Source organism: Fulmarus glacialis, unplaced genomic scaffold (genome assembly GCF_000690835.1).
Source record: "Fulmarus glacialis isolate BGI_N327 unplaced genomic scaffold, ASM69083v1 scaffold12815, whole genome shotgun sequence".
Classification (NCBI taxonomy): domain Eukaryota; kingdom Metazoa; phylum Chordata; class Aves; order Procellariiformes; family Procellariidae; genus Fulmarus; species Fulmarus glacialis.
In genome coordinates this window covers 1-18754 of record NW_009214975.1, presented here as the reverse complement: position 1 = coordinate 18754, position 18754 = coordinate 1, and the positions used below count along the sequence as shown (strand labels likewise).

The 18754-nt window shown below is 37.7% G+C and overlaps 1 protein-coding gene across 1 annotated transcript in view; it reads left to right on the top strand.

Annotated features, from left to right (window-relative positions):
* The window catches only part of INPP5A (inositol polyphosphate-5-phosphatase, 40kDa), a 40261-nt gene extending 22073 nt beyond the window's left edge, over positions 1-18188 (top strand). Inside the window, exons 4-7 of the mRNA XM_009578795.1 lie at positions 10449-10560; positions 15033-15101; positions 16424-16511; positions 16605-18188. Of these exons, the coding sequence (XP_009577090.1) occupies positions 10449-10560; positions 15033-15101; positions 16424-16504 (262 nt within the window). The 3' untranslated portion in view covers positions 16505-16511; positions 16605-18188. The remainder of the gene's footprint in view (positions 1-10448; positions 10561-15032; positions 15102-16423; positions 16512-16604) is intronic.
* The last annotated feature ends 566 nt before the right edge of the window (positions 18189-18754 follow it).

Sequence of the window (18754 nt, the reverse complement as noted above, 5' to 3'; positions counted from 1 at the left end):
TTAAGTTTTCAAACTACTAAGCAATATGCAAATGGCATTTGTTGGATTTTACATAAATACATTATTATTTTCAATCATACATTAATTTTGGTAGGTATAGATCATAATTATATATATAATAATAGTTCTATGATAATTTATAGTGTATTATAGTTATAAATTGAATTTGTAGCTATAAATGGAATGGTATTAAGGCAACACAGTAAGTTCATGTTAATGTATATGCAAGTGGGTTTCCACAAGGTCTTGGTAGACTCTGTGTTAGCGAATGTTAGCTTCAGGACTCTTTCCAGTCAACTTGGTATGTGGGAAGGATTCCAAGGCACTTCTGAACTCTCCTACCAGCCATGTCTAAAAATAGCATTTCTGCAGGCATACTTACGGAACTCAAAACAAAACAAAACTATTGTCCTGCTCCAGTGCAAAACTGTAATTTAGTTTAAGACCATATGTCTGCTTGATGTTATGTGAATTCTTAATCCTACCCTGCTTGACCATCCTGCTGTGGCACGGAGGGAGTGGTGGTCAAGCAGTCACCCCTCAAAAACGTTCAGAACAAAGCCTTGACTGAGCATAGCACTTACAGCATCTGCTTAATTTGCAAGGCTGTCTATTATCTCCTCTGTTCGTCAGGGCACTTAATATCTAGGCATTTTTCTAAATTCCTCTTCAACTCTGGGTTCCTTTTCATTCTTTGAATATGTGCTTAAGTTGTATCATCAGCTGACCATGCTGTATAACCCGTGCATCACAGAGCAGCATGCTAGTGATGCAATGAATGAACTTTGAGGAAAAAAGTCTTAGCCTGCTAGCTCTCAACCTGTATGTCCTGAAGCCGTTTTACCCTGGGTTAGCAGTCTCTGCCCACGGGGGTTCCCTGGCACATTCTTGCACTTCACAGTCGGGATCGCCAGAAACCTGCCAAAGGAGAGGTGTCTGCAGAAAATGCAACCATCTCTCCCAGCCAGCAGGGAAAACAGTCGGAGTCAGTTGTTCCTCTCCCCAGTCCAGAGCTTAGCCTCTTCAAAGCCCACCCCTTTCCTCATTTGTCTTCCCTTGGGCTGAGAATAGGAGAAGTAGCAAACCACACTGCCTTCAGCCACAGCAAATCCTTCCTCAGTCCTCCTGAAATCTGCCAAAAGCGAATGCAGGCTGGAAGAGGAATCGCAGCTTAATAAGAAATCACAGGCTGCATTACAAGTCTGCTATCTTTACACAGAATATAAAGACCCCTTCTAACAGAGTATTTTTCGGACATTATTCACCCATTCCTATACTCCTGTATTTTGAGGTCTTTTACTTTATATAGTGAATATTCATGTTTTCATCTCATTACCCTTTGTAATCTAATGTAGCCCATAGCAACCTTAGCCATTGGAGACTAAATACAATTCAGAATTTTAAACTCTGTAAGCTCTGTCAGTCACGGGCTGAACAGCCTGGCTGTGAGCAAACAGCAAGCTCAGTGTGAGGCTGTAAAAGAGTTTGTGGTAGTCAGCAATCATTGCAAAAGGCGGTAGGTGTGAAAAAAGAAGTAACGACATTGTGGTCAGTCAATATACAGGTGGGCAATTGTTACCTTTATCACTGCTCTCCATTAATTATTATAATTATTCTTGTAGCTGTTGTATAGCAAAGATAGGAGCTGACTTTAGCAAGAGTTCACACCCACCTACAAGGTTTGCTTTCAGATAAGTCTGCATGCACAGTAATCTCATGTATTAATCATTCTCTTAAAGTGACCTGTTCTTGTTTGTTGTTGCATTAGGCTGTCATGTAATTTACTGGTTGGACATATGTTTGTGTCTTAGATATCCTCTGTGTGATATTTTTTCTCAAGCAGACCTTCTGCATTGGCAGTATCTTGGCTTTGACACCTCTCACCAGGAGACAGGTTGAATCTCATTTGCTCTTGGAAGAGTGTTTCTCCTTTGGAATTCTCTTTGGCTCTGGTCCCTTACTCTGCCAGAATCCTGTTTAGTCTATAATCTATTTATTCTCTACCCTTGTATTTTGTCCCATGACCATTTTTTTATTCTAGTAAGTTGCACAACGGCATGTGCGTTTTTTCTGGTCTAATTTGCCCTAGAGAGTGAGCCAGTCTGCTCTGCATGAAGCAAAGCCATTTTCAAATGTGCTCACTTGTTCCTTCCCTTCTGCAGAGACCGTCCAGAGAAGAACAGCTCTGCCTTTTGTACCCAGCCCTGTGGGTGCCATTGTACATATCCCGGTTGTCGCCCTTGGGCGCGAAACAGGAAGACAAGATGATGGTTTAGATGTCGACAGGCTGCCTTTACTTACCAGTGTCCTCACCAATTGCCCTGCGTGTTTTCAGAGTATACAAATCATCTGCTGCCAGGACTGGTGCAGTACTCCCGAAGCAAACAGGATTCCCATTTCTTAGAACATTACCTCAGTAATGCTCCTGGGTCCTATTGTCTCACAAAAAGGGGAGTTAGGCACTCGAATGGATTAAAAATTGTTAAAGCCCTAGATGATTTTTATGCTTGCTTTATCAGTTACTTTTATTACACATGATTTTTTTGCCAATTAAGAAGTATTTTCTACCAAACAGAAATACTTCATACTCATTCATGCACTGTGAACACTTTTAAGATACTTTCCACGTATCAAGTATCTTAAATCACCAGTGGATCCTTCAGCCCCTGAGGAACAAATTCCCACAGGACACTGTGTAGTTGTCCAGGTTCTTCCAGCATCTAAGGCTGGAGCACAGAAACAGCTTTTGGAAGCAAAAAAGACAGCTGTCATTTCCCCCAAAACAATTAGAATTTAATCATTAAAATGGTTTTCATTTTTAAAATGGTTTGAAAACATTATCCCCATTTCTCTCCTCAGATTAAACCAGTACAGCTCTCACCGTCATTCTCAATTAATTTCCAGATTAAAATAGGGTGTTTCTTTAATTTGGGAGGAACTGGACAGAATTACCCAAGCAGTTCTGTTTGTTTTAAGGAATTGTGGCAAAGGAAAAAAGAGAGGAAAATCAATGAAGTAAAAAAGTTTCAAGGACTGAGCATTCCTGTATGCAGTGTGTAAGGTGAGGATTACAACTGTGCTGCAAGCAGAAAGTAAAGCAAATTCTAAACAGATTATGGTCTTTGCTGTTAACCAGGCTGCTCATTGTATTCTTGTGTGAAAGTGCTGTTGAAAAGCCCGGCAGTTTGGAACCTGAACCCTGTCCCACCTATTGCCTCAGCTTTGCAGTAATTTTTTTTCCAGTATTAGAATTTGTAAATTATAGCCCAAAAGTAACTTACTCTAAGCCAGGCACATTCCCAGAAAAGACATTTAGCTCAATCACAGACACATACAGTAACATCAAATTGTTTTGCTGAAACAAGCCAGCACTGGGTCCTTCCCAACAAGCCAACATTATTCATCATTACATTTATCCACTGGTAATAGTAGTGGTACTACATATATTTAGTGGAGTACAACATTATTGTTATTAAAGCAATAGAGTGTGTCACTCATGGTGCACACGCTGAGGCATTCGTATTGCTGAATAATCCATTTTTGTTAGCTGGGCCTCTCCACGACACTCGTATTGACCAGCAAAGCATAGCATACCCGTTGCTGTTAGCCATGTGCCAGCCTCTGGCTCCTGGACAGGCGAAATGCCTCACAAAGGGGCACTGGCGGCCGGCGGGATGGTGCAAGCACTAGCCCATGTTCACATTATCGCCATGGTTTAGCCATAGGATGTTCGTCATCAGCGAGGGGAGATTTTCTCTATGGGGAGCAGTTGTTGCTCGCTGGAAAAAGAAGGGGGCTCTGGGTTTCTTTTTTTTTAACTGGAAAAGGTCCAGATTTACACTGGTGATACAGAAATGTTAACTCTGAAGCATATTAGAGACATGTTTTCCAAAGAAGTATGTTAAGCCAAAAAGCAATATGCCCAACATAAATCCGTAAAAAAGATTCAGAGAAAAACATCGTGTCATTAACCTTCCTGTTTTGTGTTGTGCCTGGAGTTATGGCTTGAGTCCTGTTTACCCTTCTTGCCCCTTGCTGCTGGATTGCCTGGGTGACCCCCCTTTTTATTGTCACCTTTGACTCTGATTGTTGCTGTGATCACCATGGAGTTAGTGTAGCCTTTGCAAGTAGCAGCTGTTTAACGCATTGTACTTTAACTACTGTGTTTGCAGGACTGTGTTTACCCTCCTGATTTGGCTTAAGTGAGATGCATATCATGGTCAGTTAGCTCGGCAGAGCATCATGAAGGCTTATTAGTATTTTGGTACATATGAAGCAGCTAATTTAATTCAAACAGCAGTGTGTCTTATTGCTTAGCTTTAACTATCTGCTGCCTAAGATGAGCATATGAAGATAAATTATATGGGGTCATTTGTTAGGAAGAGAACTAGGAAACCCAAATATCCCCTTAATATAAATATAAAATGGTAATTTTATATAAATATAAAATGGTAACTCAATTTGGAGGCAGAAGCTAATGATCTGGAAGCTGACAAAAATTGGATGTCATACTTTGACTGGTTGAATGATATTTTATTGAAATCGCACTCATGTACCAGCTCACACTAATGCTGGGTTGGGACCTTGTCAATTAAAAATATCAAAATATTTTTATTTATACCTTTGGCCTTACAACTTTCAAAGCACCCAAAGCTTGAACTGGCAGCCTACATTCACTGTCCTTGCTTCTGCTAAAAGCATCTTAGACAATCTGAAACTGTGTCAGAGCTAAAGGTAAATTGGTCCAACATTTTCTTACAAAATATGAAAATACTAAGTAGTTTTTCTGATGAAAAGTGGTTGGGATTTTTTTCCCTTTTGAAGTTCTCAATATCATATGTAAATACAAAGACTTAAAGGTGAGAGAAGGTTTAGTAAATGTGAGGACCCAGACCCAAGTTCAAAAATAAAACGGACCAAATCAAAACTGTGTCTCAGCTGTTCTCATAAAGAGCTCGGTTTTCATTGATGCTTTATAATTCCATCCTGTCTCAGATCTTTTGTATTAGAAACAATTCAGTGATACAAAATGTGGGGACAATTAATAGGTGAGAACAAGTGGTCTTTGAATAGGAGGCATTTCCACTCCCTGAAACATGATAAAGTTTGCCTAAACATCTGCATATGAATCTAGACATAGGATGCACAATTTTTCAGAGTGACCTTTATTGTACTAAAAAAGATTACATAGCTTAATTTTTCCCCACTGTTGCCTAGTGGGTGTTGTCACACTTCCTACAACACTACTGGGAATGTCTTGACCATAGTAAGCAGAATCCCTAAAGGAACACCAAAACCTATTAGCAGCAGCAGGGCGTATTCACTGTGTTCACTATGTGCAAAAATGAGCTGGAAAGCAGAACTGCGTGTAACAGCTTTTAAAGGTAATAACACTCCAAAGTGAATTAATTGTTTCCTGTTAGAAAGTACATTTCACCCATCTCAGTAACATATTTTATCCGTTCTCACACAAGAGAAGAGTTCATTAGAACATCTTTCCTGACTGGAAATGCCAGTTAAGGAGACAGTTGTATACACGGTATTGTCGGCTTGTGTTTCGAGTTAAGACACTGCTGACAGGATGGTTTATGATGTCAGAAGACTTTTCACCTTGCACTAAGTATTTTTGTAAAGGTGTCCAATCATCTTTGACAATACCTGTCAACAGCAGTAGTGCAATAATATTACTGACGCTCTTAATGGTTTATTTTCCCCCAACAATTGCCAAGTAGCTCTCATCCTTATTAGCTGTCATACCAGTAGTTTATTGGACAGCCTGTTCGTTATTAACAGAGTTAGTTAACAATTTCTTGAAATGTTTGGTTAAAGTTTGACAACATTGAGCATTATATTAATGATGTTGCTTTAATTAGTACGTTTTGGAAGTTTTATTCAGAAAACCCACCTGACAGTAATCCTTCTGGTTAAATAAAATTAGTGTAAATGAAACAAAAGTTTGTGAAACAAGGTGGAACAGAAGCTAGGAGGAGCATCTTGAGAAAGAATAAATCCTCAACAACTAGAGATAAATCGTACAAGCTTCTCGCATGGATGCTCCAGCTCCAGAACTGCCTGTCTGTCCATCATCCAGAGGCATATACAGTCAAAGTATATTTTGCATAACTTTACTGGCTGGCATACACAGAGAATAAGATTATTTTGGCTATTAGTTATTCAGCTAACATGAATGGTTAAGGTCCTAAATTTGAAATTTGCCACTGTTTTAAACAGGGCAGAAAAGTTGTTCCACATGGAATTCCTCATTTCTCCATTTGTATTTTTAAATACAGTTTGTGTAAAAAAAAGTCAGTAACCATACTGAATACTAAAGTTAGGAGGTGTGTACAGTCTTAACTTATCTTAGTACCTGTATGTGTTAGCATTATATCTATTTATCATTTGTATTTCAGTGGTACCTAGAGGCCTTTATCTGTTATGTCATCATTTTTACATGAGCACTCGCTATTCATTCTCAAGATCACTGTTTTTTGTACATTGCACAAGATAGATTGTGATTGAGGCAGAATGCTACTGAAAGAAAAGAAATACATTCTTTCATGTCTAGTCATGGGACTGAGCTGGTTTTCCCTTTTTCTCTGCCACAGTCACAGTCCTGATGGTCAAGACTAATAATGCATGGACAGAAAGGTGGCATGATGCTCACCCTCTGGGAGATTAATACTGGAATTTTTAACGTTTGATTATTTGGTGTAGAGTCCTTAAAATCATTTTTATCAAATCTGCAGTTGTTTTTATCAAGCCTGAAATTGTTTATACAATTCATAGATCAGAAAATCTAACTGAGTTTTGAATTAAGAACTGTGAGTTCCTTACTTGCCTGGAATGGATGTGTTAAAAGAGGCTGGAGATGTCAGCAAAACAAAGCTATTTTAATGCACTCGATAGTAGACAATCTTATGCTTAATGTCTTTTGGAAGATGTGTATTACAAGAATAGTTCTGCTTTTTGCATGCATACAAATTTAACTTTACGTTATTCTTTAAAAGAGACTATTTATGCTTTATTTCAAAGAAGCAGGTGAGAAGTGGGGTTGAAAGGAAGGAAAAGAGGAGATACATCGTAAAGCCACCCTAGAGAGAACAAAAACTTAATAGTCAAATGGAAGTGTGTATTAGCACACTTGTATCTTGGTTAGCCCATTGAAGTCAGTGGAAATATTTTCCAATTTCTTGAGTACCATCTTGAGTCTGTGCTATCTGGGCAGTTGCTGTATTGGAAGAAGCAAAATGAGTGTCATGACTTTATATCCTGCTTTTTCTGAAATACATGCTCTCCTGTTAGTTATCCTGTTGGGCACCCTGCAGCCTTCACGGTTCTGGGGCCAAGTTTGCCAACTTCAGGAGACGTGTGTTTGCAGGGAGTGCAGGAACACACCCAAAGGCTGCATTCTGGTGACAGATTTTGTGGACAAGACTGAAATTTGAGCTGTTGTGTGTGGCAGTTCAGAGGCTTTGGGTGTTTTCCTTGTGTCTTTGATTTTTGCAACATCTTTGTTATGGCAGCACCAGAATCATCAGCCTGGCTTCCTGAAATGCTTATGCATCTGTCTGTCTCCTCTTTTGATTGCTTCTATTGACTGGTTTTAAATCCCATCAGCTGGTGGGAAGGCATCTGAACAAGGTAACATCATGTAAGAATCACGAGTATCCATAGGGGAGAAAACCCTTATAGATGCTCCAACCAAGTAAAAGCTTCAGCGTTCACAAGAAGATGATTCAATTCTGGAAGCAGTCACACTATTTTCATTCCACTGTTCATTTAACTACGGAACAGGATGATGGAGACAACTACTGGAATGTATGTTGTTTGGGAAGTTTTATTCTGCAATAGTATACATTCAGCAGTATGTTTCATGAAGTGACAGTCTTATTCCAGAAACCTCTAATAGAGCTTGTATTTGCAAAAATCTGTTTAAGATAAATGGCATATAATAAACTAAACTATCCTGTTAAGTCACAAAAAAGAGTCCCTCCCAGCAATTTTGAGTCATATTTAGCTATGATCACTTTTTGAGCCCATCTACAAAAGAAGCCTGCTTATTCCAAAGTATTTGTGACACTTCTGGAGCATGAAGGAGGAAAGCAAGTAGTTTTCCTTATTTTTTGGGGGTGTATCTAGTTATTATTTTTTATGTCTATGTCAGCATTTCACTGAGAGTGAGACTTGCACAAGCCAAAGAGGCAGTGGTGCGGAGGGAGAAGCCTTATTCATCAGAGTGCAGCAAGACAGAATGCTTCCACACTTCTGGCCTGAAGGAAGGATACTGCCTTACAAAAAGAAGCGCTTGCCCCACTTCCTTGTATTAAATTATTACCCACAGATCATTTTGTCTGGATAACTTTTGCAGCATTTATTTTCATCTCTGTCCCAGCCATTAGAAATCCGATTTGTCAAAGATATTTGTAAACTACAGTAACTTCTTGACTGGGTGATCAGCGCTAAAGACCTTGAAAAATTGGCAGAAGTTTTCACCCTGTGAAAATGTTAAGATCAATAAAGCAAATTGATAAATACCATTTCACAGAATATAGGCTCTCGGATGAAATGCTCTAACACATAGGAGTAACAGATCATTCCAGGTATGGAACATCATACTTTAGAAGCCATATAGTTAATGCTGTAAAAGGAAGGATTGTATGAAATGTGATTGATTCTTCTACCTTATGTCATAAAAAGTAGCTTCAGTTATGTGGGGTTCTTGAGTAACTAAAGTAAGAGGTTACCAGAAAAAGTCAACCCTTAAATTGCAGACAAAGAACTTCTATTACCAATAGTATTACATCATCAAAATATTTCACATACACTCAGAAATAAGCTGTACTTCTGTATGTCAGTGAAGCAGCAAATTGAATTCTCATAATATGTTTTGAAAATGAGTCTTGTTAGGTTTGATGAGGTGGAAAAGGTACTGAGATCACTGGTTTGTTCCAATACGTTCAGTACGCTTTTCTTGGATGTTTGCCATGGCTAATCTTTTTAATGGCAGTGTAGCTTGTAAACCCATTTGGTAGAAAGCTGTATGTCTCAGTTTCAGAGTATCACACCAAGTAGGGTGGTAAATAAGTTTCTTTTCAAGCATGCAAACCCTTTTGTTACAATAGCAGAAATGTTATTTTAACACACATACCATGAAAACCTCAGTATTTCCTTTATGAATTCAGTGATGAGCAGAACAAAATGCAAATGTCATTTTAAATACACCCACACATACATATGTAGATAATATGCACCAGCGTTATGTTTTTTGTTTGAAGACTTTTATCAAGGACAAACCTCAATTCATTCACGCCCAATATTCAAGAGATTGAACCTGTCACAAACCCTCTGGATTTCTCCAAAATCCCTCTCGGCTACTTACCCATGCCATTTTGGAAATGGTCTGGGAAGACAGTGGGCCTTACAGCATGATAAGCCATCATCAAATTCAAAGTTCTATCATATAAAACTAGTGAGAACATTTGGATAAAATGAGGAAAACCTTGGCCTCAGCCAAAGTTCTGACAGTTGATGCAGAGGTTGCCACTTCAGGTGCTTTAGAAGACTTCAGCCTGTGGGCTCACATGTTGAGTTAAATTATTTTAGGCTGTTCTGTAGGTTAAAGTAAACACTTTCTGTTGCCTTTTAAAGCTAAGTTAGAATACACTGGAGATCCTGTAGCACATTTATAATGACCCCATGGCATAACTACCATTTAATCAGCTTCTATTTCAGATGTCTTTATAAAATAATCTACTTTTTGTTAACACCATTTCATATAAAGGTACAGAACCTTATGTAGTCAGCATCATTTTCCTTAAACCACATTCCTAATTCCTTAGTTCTGAAGAAATCCCCTGAAAAGCTTGCTTTCTTGTCTTATCTTCCTTTCTGTCAGCCTTAGAGAATCTGTACAGGTGGGGTTTGTGTACAGCTGCAGAGATCCCAGTGCTCTGAACTCCATTTTCTGTTAAATTATTCCTAGATAGCTCTTCTTGAGAGAATCATGCAAAGAAATCCCGTGAGATGAACCTTTTTTTCCCTAAGTTTCCTTTTTCATCTTCTGCCTATTCATTTTCCATAGTCATAGCCAACAGCCTACTCTGTACTTGAGTTGTTGTTGAACTGATTTTCATGCTTTCACGTAGATCAATAGTCAGCTGTCTTTAAACACTCTCACGTGCAAAAATGCAACGTAGGAGGTGAGAGTTTTGAAACTGTATGTGTCTTAACATGTTGGCCTAAAGTAGGATTGTAGGTATGAGAAGAGAAATAGAGAAAGAGCACGTGAGAAAGAAAGGGGGAGGAGAAAAGAAAGATAAATATGAGAGGTGTCTAAAAGAGCTGCTTTTTGCCAGTTAAATTTTTTAATTAGTGTGGTCATTTGAGCCAGAGGTTTCAGGCTGCTTTGCAAAAAGTTGCCGATGGTTGTAATTGTGATTTGTTTGCAGTTATCCATACAGCGAGGACTCTAGCCAGGGAAAGCAGTACATGAATACGAGATGTCCAGCCTGGTGCGACAGAATCCTCATGTCCCACTCAGCCAAGGAGCTCATTCTGAAAGTAAGTACGGACCTGCAGCCACCCCGCTGCCTCCGAGTTGTGTTTATCTTCAGCAAAGGTAGGTAGGGCTGATAGACTTCTGCTTGTCCTTGAATTTTCAGTTGCCTGTAGCAAACGCTCACCAAGCCGGAGACAGCATACCATGGCAATAATGAACTGTTATGCCTCCAGTGCTTTCCACCCGAGAATGTGGATTTGTCCCAGTTAACCCATTGGCAGTTACCAAAGCACGAGCTTTCACAAATGCTTCTTTTGGTATCTGAGCTGCCAACACTGGCTGCCTGTCATCTGTCCTGTGCTGCTTCTGTACTTGTCAGTGCTATAGTGGGATGTTTGTGAACCAGACTGGGAAACTGTGCCTGCTTTAAAAAAGAGTAGCAAAAAATAAAAAACCTCCATCAGTCCCCAGTCCAGTCCACTGTACAGTAACATAAGTAACAGTACTGCCCTTACTGAGGATTCAGCACAGATGCGGACAAAAGTAACTAGGAGTGGCCACTGACTGAGGAGTAATGCTATTGAAAGAAAAACCTGTATAGCAACAGCTTGAGGTACCGGAGTTACAAGCGTGGTAGATTTAGGTTCCCTCTGTTGCTGATGGTGAGAACTGGATTTCCCAAGAATACGTCAGATCCTAGATGGGCTAAATCTCCTGTCCCCTGAATGAAGACAGAGTCTCCAGCAGGTAGGCTCCTAACTTTGGTACACCAATTAAGTGCCTAAATTTAGACATTCCATTAGAGCTTTAAAAATACGATTGTGCAACATTTTTAGAACATATAGTTCCTCTTGGGATTTTAGTGTGTAGAGGTAGGTAAAGTTGGTGATGCTCTATCCAAGGTTAAATGACCTAAATATAGTTCAGGAGCCTTCCAATTTTCCTTTTCTCTCGTTTTCTCTCTCTCCTCCTTGCTCCGCTCTGCTCTCCTCCTTTGCTTGGAAACACTGAACCAGGTCAGCCGGTTACGTATGCCAACTTACACTGCCTCTGTTTTTCCTGTGTGCTTGTTCATGGCAACTGGAGACCTGTCCTGTTTACACTGGCTATCAGTTGTTCTAAAGGACCAAGAACACATCAGGAAATCAGTGTATAGTGTAAGGAGATCTCACCCATGCCTTTCTGCTCTGAGCTAAATTTTCCCTGCTGTGCTAGCCATGGCCATGAGTGCGATGCAAGAATGAACGTGCTGTGACTTTTCAGCACTGTTGCATTGAGGTTATCTTGCTGACCAGACTGTATGACTGTCTCATACCTAACAGAGTTACCAAACCCAAAATTGCCCAGAGTCATGTGTCTGTCTGTATGTTCCTGTATAACTAATACAGTTTAATGGGAGTGAATTGCAGAAAATAATCTTTGCGAATAAATCCATATTCTACAGCTTCATGGCTTTTTTTTTCTGTTTAAATTAATGAAACCCTTGAAATTTGCTTTCCTGAAGTTTATAACCTTCTGTTTCTCTCTCATCAGGGTTATTTATCTCATGATTAGGCTGTTTGCTTTGCAGTATATAACTCACTGAACGGCTGAGAACATTTTTTCCGTAGCTACTCAAATTTCAATTTGATGTACTTCCTCACACATTTTGATGTGTAAGATGTGTCTGCATGATACCTTGAAGTTTTGCCCAAAATTTTAGACAATGCATGTACTGCAGTATTTAATAAAAAAAATTGTGAAGCTAAGAGGAATACCGGCTTTATAGTAAAATAGTAATGTCAAAACCAATGTTATTTGATCTTCTTATACAGAAATATCGTATGAAAAAGTGAGACTTTACCCAAAATACTACAGATAGTACTTGGCGCCCATGAAATTCCTAAAAGTGGCCAATGAGGGAAGATGGTTTTTTTAAGCTATGAATAAGGAGATAGAAGTGTACACAAAGGCTTGAGGAGTGTAAACAGTACAGAGGGAAAGGAATTCTTTCAGATTATCTAGGGGGGTATAACTTGGATATAATGGGAGAAAATTAAACAAAGGAAAACAAAGTTAGAGCGTTAAAGAAATTTGTAACTGTGAGGGCAGGCCAATGAGGGAAGATGGTTTTTTTAAGCTATGAATAAGGAGATAGAAGTGTACACAAAGGCTTGAGGAGTGTAAACAGTACAGAGGGAAAGGAATTCTTTCAGATTATCTAGGGGGGTATAACTTGGATATAATGGGAGAAAATTAAACAAAGGAAAACAAAGTTAGAGCGTTAAAGAAATTTGTAACTGTGAGGGCACTTGGCCCAATTCTTAGTCTCCATGGAACAGAAACCCAGTCAGTTGCATCATTCAAAGCTTACATTTAAAAAATGCGTATAATTTTGTCTCTGCAGCTTTGTATTTGCAAATTATGAGCATGCAGTCTGCAACATCTCCAGAAATGCATATGCAAAATTACAGATGCAGATGAGGCCAAACTGGCACAGTTGTTTAACTCAGTGAGTCTATACCAATAAAGGACTTAGCTTATCCAACTCAAAACCAAACTGTAATTCTGGCCCATAAAACTTAATGAAAATACTCAGTAGAAAAGAATGCTGAACTGATAAAGGAAAGGGCAAAATGACCTTACAAGTTTTTGTGGTTCTACACAGTAAGCAGTGTTTGTCTAGCCATTGAGAATTTATTCCATTGCAGAGACTTACGCTTTGCAACTTTAAAAGGAACTGTGAAGAAAGTAAAAGCAAATTTTAATTAACTGATTACACTGTAGCAAATCCTTAAAATATAAATGTATATAAATTTTTAAAGACTTTTTGCTTGTAACTAGCTATTGAAAATTCTTATGCAGGTAATTATTTTGCTGCATTAATTTTTCTTATAGGCAAATAAACAATTTATTTTTCTGTCTTAGCAAGTCTATACTTTATTTCAAACAAAAAATATAGTAAATCTGCATTTTAATCCTATGTAAAGAAAGAATAGTATGCACAAATTACCACACTGTACAGTGTGTTCAGCTACACAGTAGGCATTACAGATTGTACAGACATGGGGCTGTAAACAGCTTTCATGCAACATCATCTATCATGCTATGGTCGGTTACCTCACCATCATGTTATTTTATGCTTCCTGAGCCCTAAAACACCAAAGGTTGCCCACTGCTAGGGAGCTGCGTTGATGCCTGATAGCATGAAGTAATGAATGCTCAGCCAAGTGTATATTGTTTCTGCTTGTGCACCGTTGTAATTTGTTTATCTGTCTAAAGATTATGCAGTTGAAAATCCACAATTTTATGCTGCCTTTGTAAATTATCAAGTCGCTTTTGATGAATGTATCCCCACTTCCGATGCTAGTGGCATTATGATCTTGAAATATTGGAAAGTGCTCATGCATACAATGCAGAAGGTTATGTTTTTATATTTTTGGCAGACAACCGTGCTATAAAGTAAATCTGACCTTAAGCTTCCTTACTGCATTAAAGATAATTCAGTTTTAACTTTATAGTCCTAAATGCTACTGTTTATATAAAGTTACTGCCCAGTCAAACTTGACTGATTACAGATGAGAAAGTCTTGACTGTTTCATACAAAATAAATTAGTATTGCCAACTAGTTTAAACCACATCTGTGATTGTATTCGAGACTTGAGAGTGTGCAGATTGCAGATTTAATTAGCTTATAGGAATTGTTCAGCATAATAAGAAATTGTCTTGTATGGCAACGTATTTGTATTTATTCCTGAAGTACTGTGCTAGAGAATCAAAACAGATTCTCAAAATCACATTTATTGCAAATGACAGAAAGATGAGTACATTTTATTATTCATTAAGCTACAAATGCTCAAGAAGTCAGTGTATAAGGATAAAGTTCAACATGGAACAAAATGAAAGCAATTCATAATGGAGACTGGAGGAATGTCATCTTTCATTTGCTGCTGATTTTCTTAAAATCACTTCATGCTTTTTCCCAGATGAAGAAATATATGTCATAGAAATGGTTAAAGATTATACTCATAAACTGTAAATAATTAATTCATCTCTCTGAACATTTAAAATCACCTATGTGATGAAATCAAATGCTCTTATAAGGCAATGTGGATTGCATTTAATTCGAAGAACTACATACGTCCCACCTAATTCAATAAAAATTGTGTGTTGTTCTTAAAAAAAGGACTAGCCAAATGTGTTAGCTGCATTTCACTGGCAAAGCTGGAATGCAATCATAACTGAGTCATTCATTTCATCTATCCAAGTGTTACTCACTAAAATTTCTTGAGGTCCCAGAAGCAAGGAGTAGATGCAGCGACTTCATGAGTTATTTTACGTGGACAAATTGCACAAATTACTGCAAGCAGTACTGGACATAAAAATTCATTCTACATGGTCTTTCTCTGGAGAAGCCAAGCAAAGATGTGTTAGTATCACTTCATTCAGAAACTGGTTTGAACTATTTGCATAAATTATTTCCGTATTTCTTTCTGTTTCTGTAATCTGGAGGATACTTGAACTGACTAGTGTTTTGTTGTGTTTTTTTAACTAGTCAGAAAACGATGAGAAGATAGTAATATATGACCACATTGGGCCAAATGTCTGCATGGGGGATCACAAGGTAATTAACTTAAACATTTTAGTATTGTATCTTCTAAGTCTTTTTTATTAGGAAGGAGAATGTATGCACTAGTTTCTCTTAATTTTATATTTAAGTCAACTATCTCTCTGTCCTATTTTTAATTTAAAGCCTCGAAAATGTTTTAAAGTTGAAGTCAACTTAAATCAGCCAGTATATTAGAGTAGATACTTGTATGAACTCAAATAAAGTACAGGATGATGTGCACTAGAATGAAAGCATAATACAATACAAAATGAAGAGGAGCAACTGTCTGTGCACACGACTATTCTTGTAAAACAAAAATATTTTCATCGGGTTATCAAAATTGCTTCCAAAACATAGTTTCAATTAATTTGGTGCCTAGCTGCTTATTAGTAAAATAACATTGGCAGTTCCATATTTAAGCAACAAGTGAGAAAAAGGATATAGAATTACATAAATACCAGTTGTTAAAGTGAAGAAAAAGACATGAATTTTATAAACAATCTCCTCTGCTGAAGGTACCAGATGGAAAGCTAAGTTAGAAATACAGCAAATTGGAGTATTTGCTTTCTTTGAAAAAAACCTGATTGAGGAGTAGGAGGTAACGTCTGAAAGCCTATATAAAAACTGTATAAAACCTATATAAAAATTCAACTAGAAACTTGCAAAACCTTGTAAACTGTACGACAATGGTAATGTTATCAGTCCTAGAGAGAGTGTTAAGGCTCTTGAATGATATTTCAGTGATGAATAATGGGTAATTACATGTGTGCATGCACGTGTACACGTAAATCCACATTCACAAATATATCACTATATTTACTTTCATGGTCAGAGTTCTTGTGAGAAAGAGTATTGTTTTTCTAAGGAAGAATGCACTTAAGATATTTGGTCCAGAATCATCCAAGTCAGATTTTAAAATACAGAAGTTTACTAACTTCTCCAGTAAAATGAAAAGTTCAGTGTGTCAGCAGCTGAAGGACAGCCAGTTCGGAAATAGTAATTTTTGTTTCCTTTGTCACCACTGTAATTAACATGGATTTTTTTAACATGGCACTTTCAGTGGAGCTAATTCTGTGATAAAAGGGAGTTGTGCATGGGACCCAAACCTCTTCCCAGAGAAATCAGTGGCAAATTTTCCCTTAGATTTCCATGGGAGCAGAGACCCGTAAGGAGCTGATGTAGTTCTCTTGTGCATTTTGTAGTTAGATTAATCCAAGAAATTGTTGCATCATTTTGTTTCCAGTCATAGAGGATTTTTTATTGTGTTTACTACTAACTGTAAAAAAAATGTTTATATTTCAAATGTGTAACTTCTATTTTTCCCTAACTTGCTGCAGCCTGTGTTCCTGTCCTTTCGAATAGCTGCTGGGGCAGGTAAACCTATTGCAAATGTGCACAAGTGTTGTGTCGTGCAGTGATGTGGTGGTAAATATCATTTTTTTCCTTTACGTTTATATTTTCTACATCATTTCCCCTGTGTTTATTTTTCTTTTTAAAAAAATGCCAATTCTGCAACAGGAAAAAGATGCCTACGAAATGAGAAGATTTTCCGTGAAACCACACTGTAGCAAGGAGGGGAAGGAATACGCAGTATACTGAAATACATATTCGTAACAACTGTATTAATAAATCAAGTCCCGAGTGCCACATTTTTAGACTGCTGATCGTACACTATGCTTCAGCATCTGGACTCTGTTCGAGAAAAGCCTCACATACCTCACTGTCTTGTATGTTCATGTGACATCAAGTAGAAATGTGGAATTATTTTTTATATATATGTCACAATTCTGTTGCCAAAACTCTAAATAGACAGCAGAGATGTTATGTATTTTAGATTTCACAACTTTCAACTTTTAATAAGTGTTTGTCAATGTGGAAAAGCTATTTCAGCATATTATAAACTTTTAAAGGTGTCATACCTAACATTATATATCTTTACCACTTTGGGGTTTTGTACATTGGATTGTATAGATAGAGATATTGATGGTTTTAAATGGTATTTTCTTTGTTGACCAAGGCTTATGGTTTGTGTTTTAGTTTTAGTATTATGTTTTTCATTTTTATAATTTTTTCTCATGTTATTTACTATACTGCCATGTTACATGGTTTTTGAATCACACAGCAGCTGCTTTCTATACATACATATATATGTGTGTGTATATATATGTATGTATGTGTATATATACACAGATATATAAATAATTTATAAACCTGACCAAAACTTACGCTAAATATACTTTCCAATATGAATGCTTGAGAGTGCCATATCAGCAGTTAGTGTTGGAGTCTTAGCAGGTTTAGTTAAGTGTACATCAACAACCAACATTTATATACTAAATAATATATAGCAGTGCCATCCTGGATACAGATATATAGCATACTATATAGCACATATATTAGCAGTTTCACTTTGTTACTCCTATAATCCCTTCTTTCTATGTAATATTAAGGATTGAATGTGAAGTTCTTAGCTAGGTTTGGGTGTAACTTTCCAGAATTTTGTAAACTGTTTTTGTCCGTCTTTTGTTACTGTTTTATGGTGCCAAGTATTCTATATTGAAACAATAACAACATGGGAGAAGAAAATAATAGTCTGCTTCAGGTAGCAACTGTATTGGACACAGACTGTATTTATACAGTGTTAAAAAAAAAAAAGACTGTAAATTTTCCTGGTTAGTAGCTCAGTGCAGCCTACAATATAATCTTGTTACAAACATTTTTCTCCCACCACTAAATACAACATTAAAAGGTGATTAGGGAGTCTGTTGATGAAACACAAATGTATGTTTTATTGATTTAATTTAGAACACTACAGAGTTCATGGACTGCGTGATGGCATTAGATTGATGCTTGATTTTGGTATAAATCACTACCATTGAAAATGATTTGATGTCCGCTTGCAGAATGTTTTCTCAACAGTACAGTCTGGGTTTATATTAAGTACTGTTGCCCAAAGGGTGTCTGCGCTCTGTATTGTTATTGTGCCATGTTGCATTATAACCACACAGTAATTCTATTTAAGCGAACTCAACTCATGGTAACTTTGAAGGCCTTTAGAAATGAGTACTCTGGTTCTCAAGCAATAAAACTGATCATGGTGAATATGGCTGTCTGTCCCTTTAATTTGGGCATTGGGGATTACAGGGAAATTATTAAATTGTCACATTTATTATTAATGAGGTACCTTTTAATCTCCTGCCAATTAACAGGGTTATTTTTCACAAGAAAACCTGTATAATAGAATGCACTTCTAGTGTTAATCAAAACACAATACAAACCGAGGAAAAGGCATTTCGGAGTTTAAGTGTTAGAGGGCTAATGTACAGAGAGTAATACAACTTTACGAGCTATTCATGAGATGCCAGTCCCCAGCAGTTCAATAAATATGCCACCATAAACTCCTTCGTGATTATCTCTGGTGTTAGGAAAAAACACTGCCTTTTCAAACTCGGAGTGAAGCCTCATTTATAGATAAACTCACCAGAGCTATAAACTGCAAGGCCATAAAGCGCCCTAATCCATCTAGAGGCGTGAGTTACGCAGGTGACCTGTCAAGGTAATTCGTGAAACCCACAGAAATTGATAAACGCAGCTTTAGCATTTAAACAAAACCCGGAGGCGCTGGCTCGGGGGGCTGCGGGGCTGCTCCCGCCTGCGGAGCGCCGGGA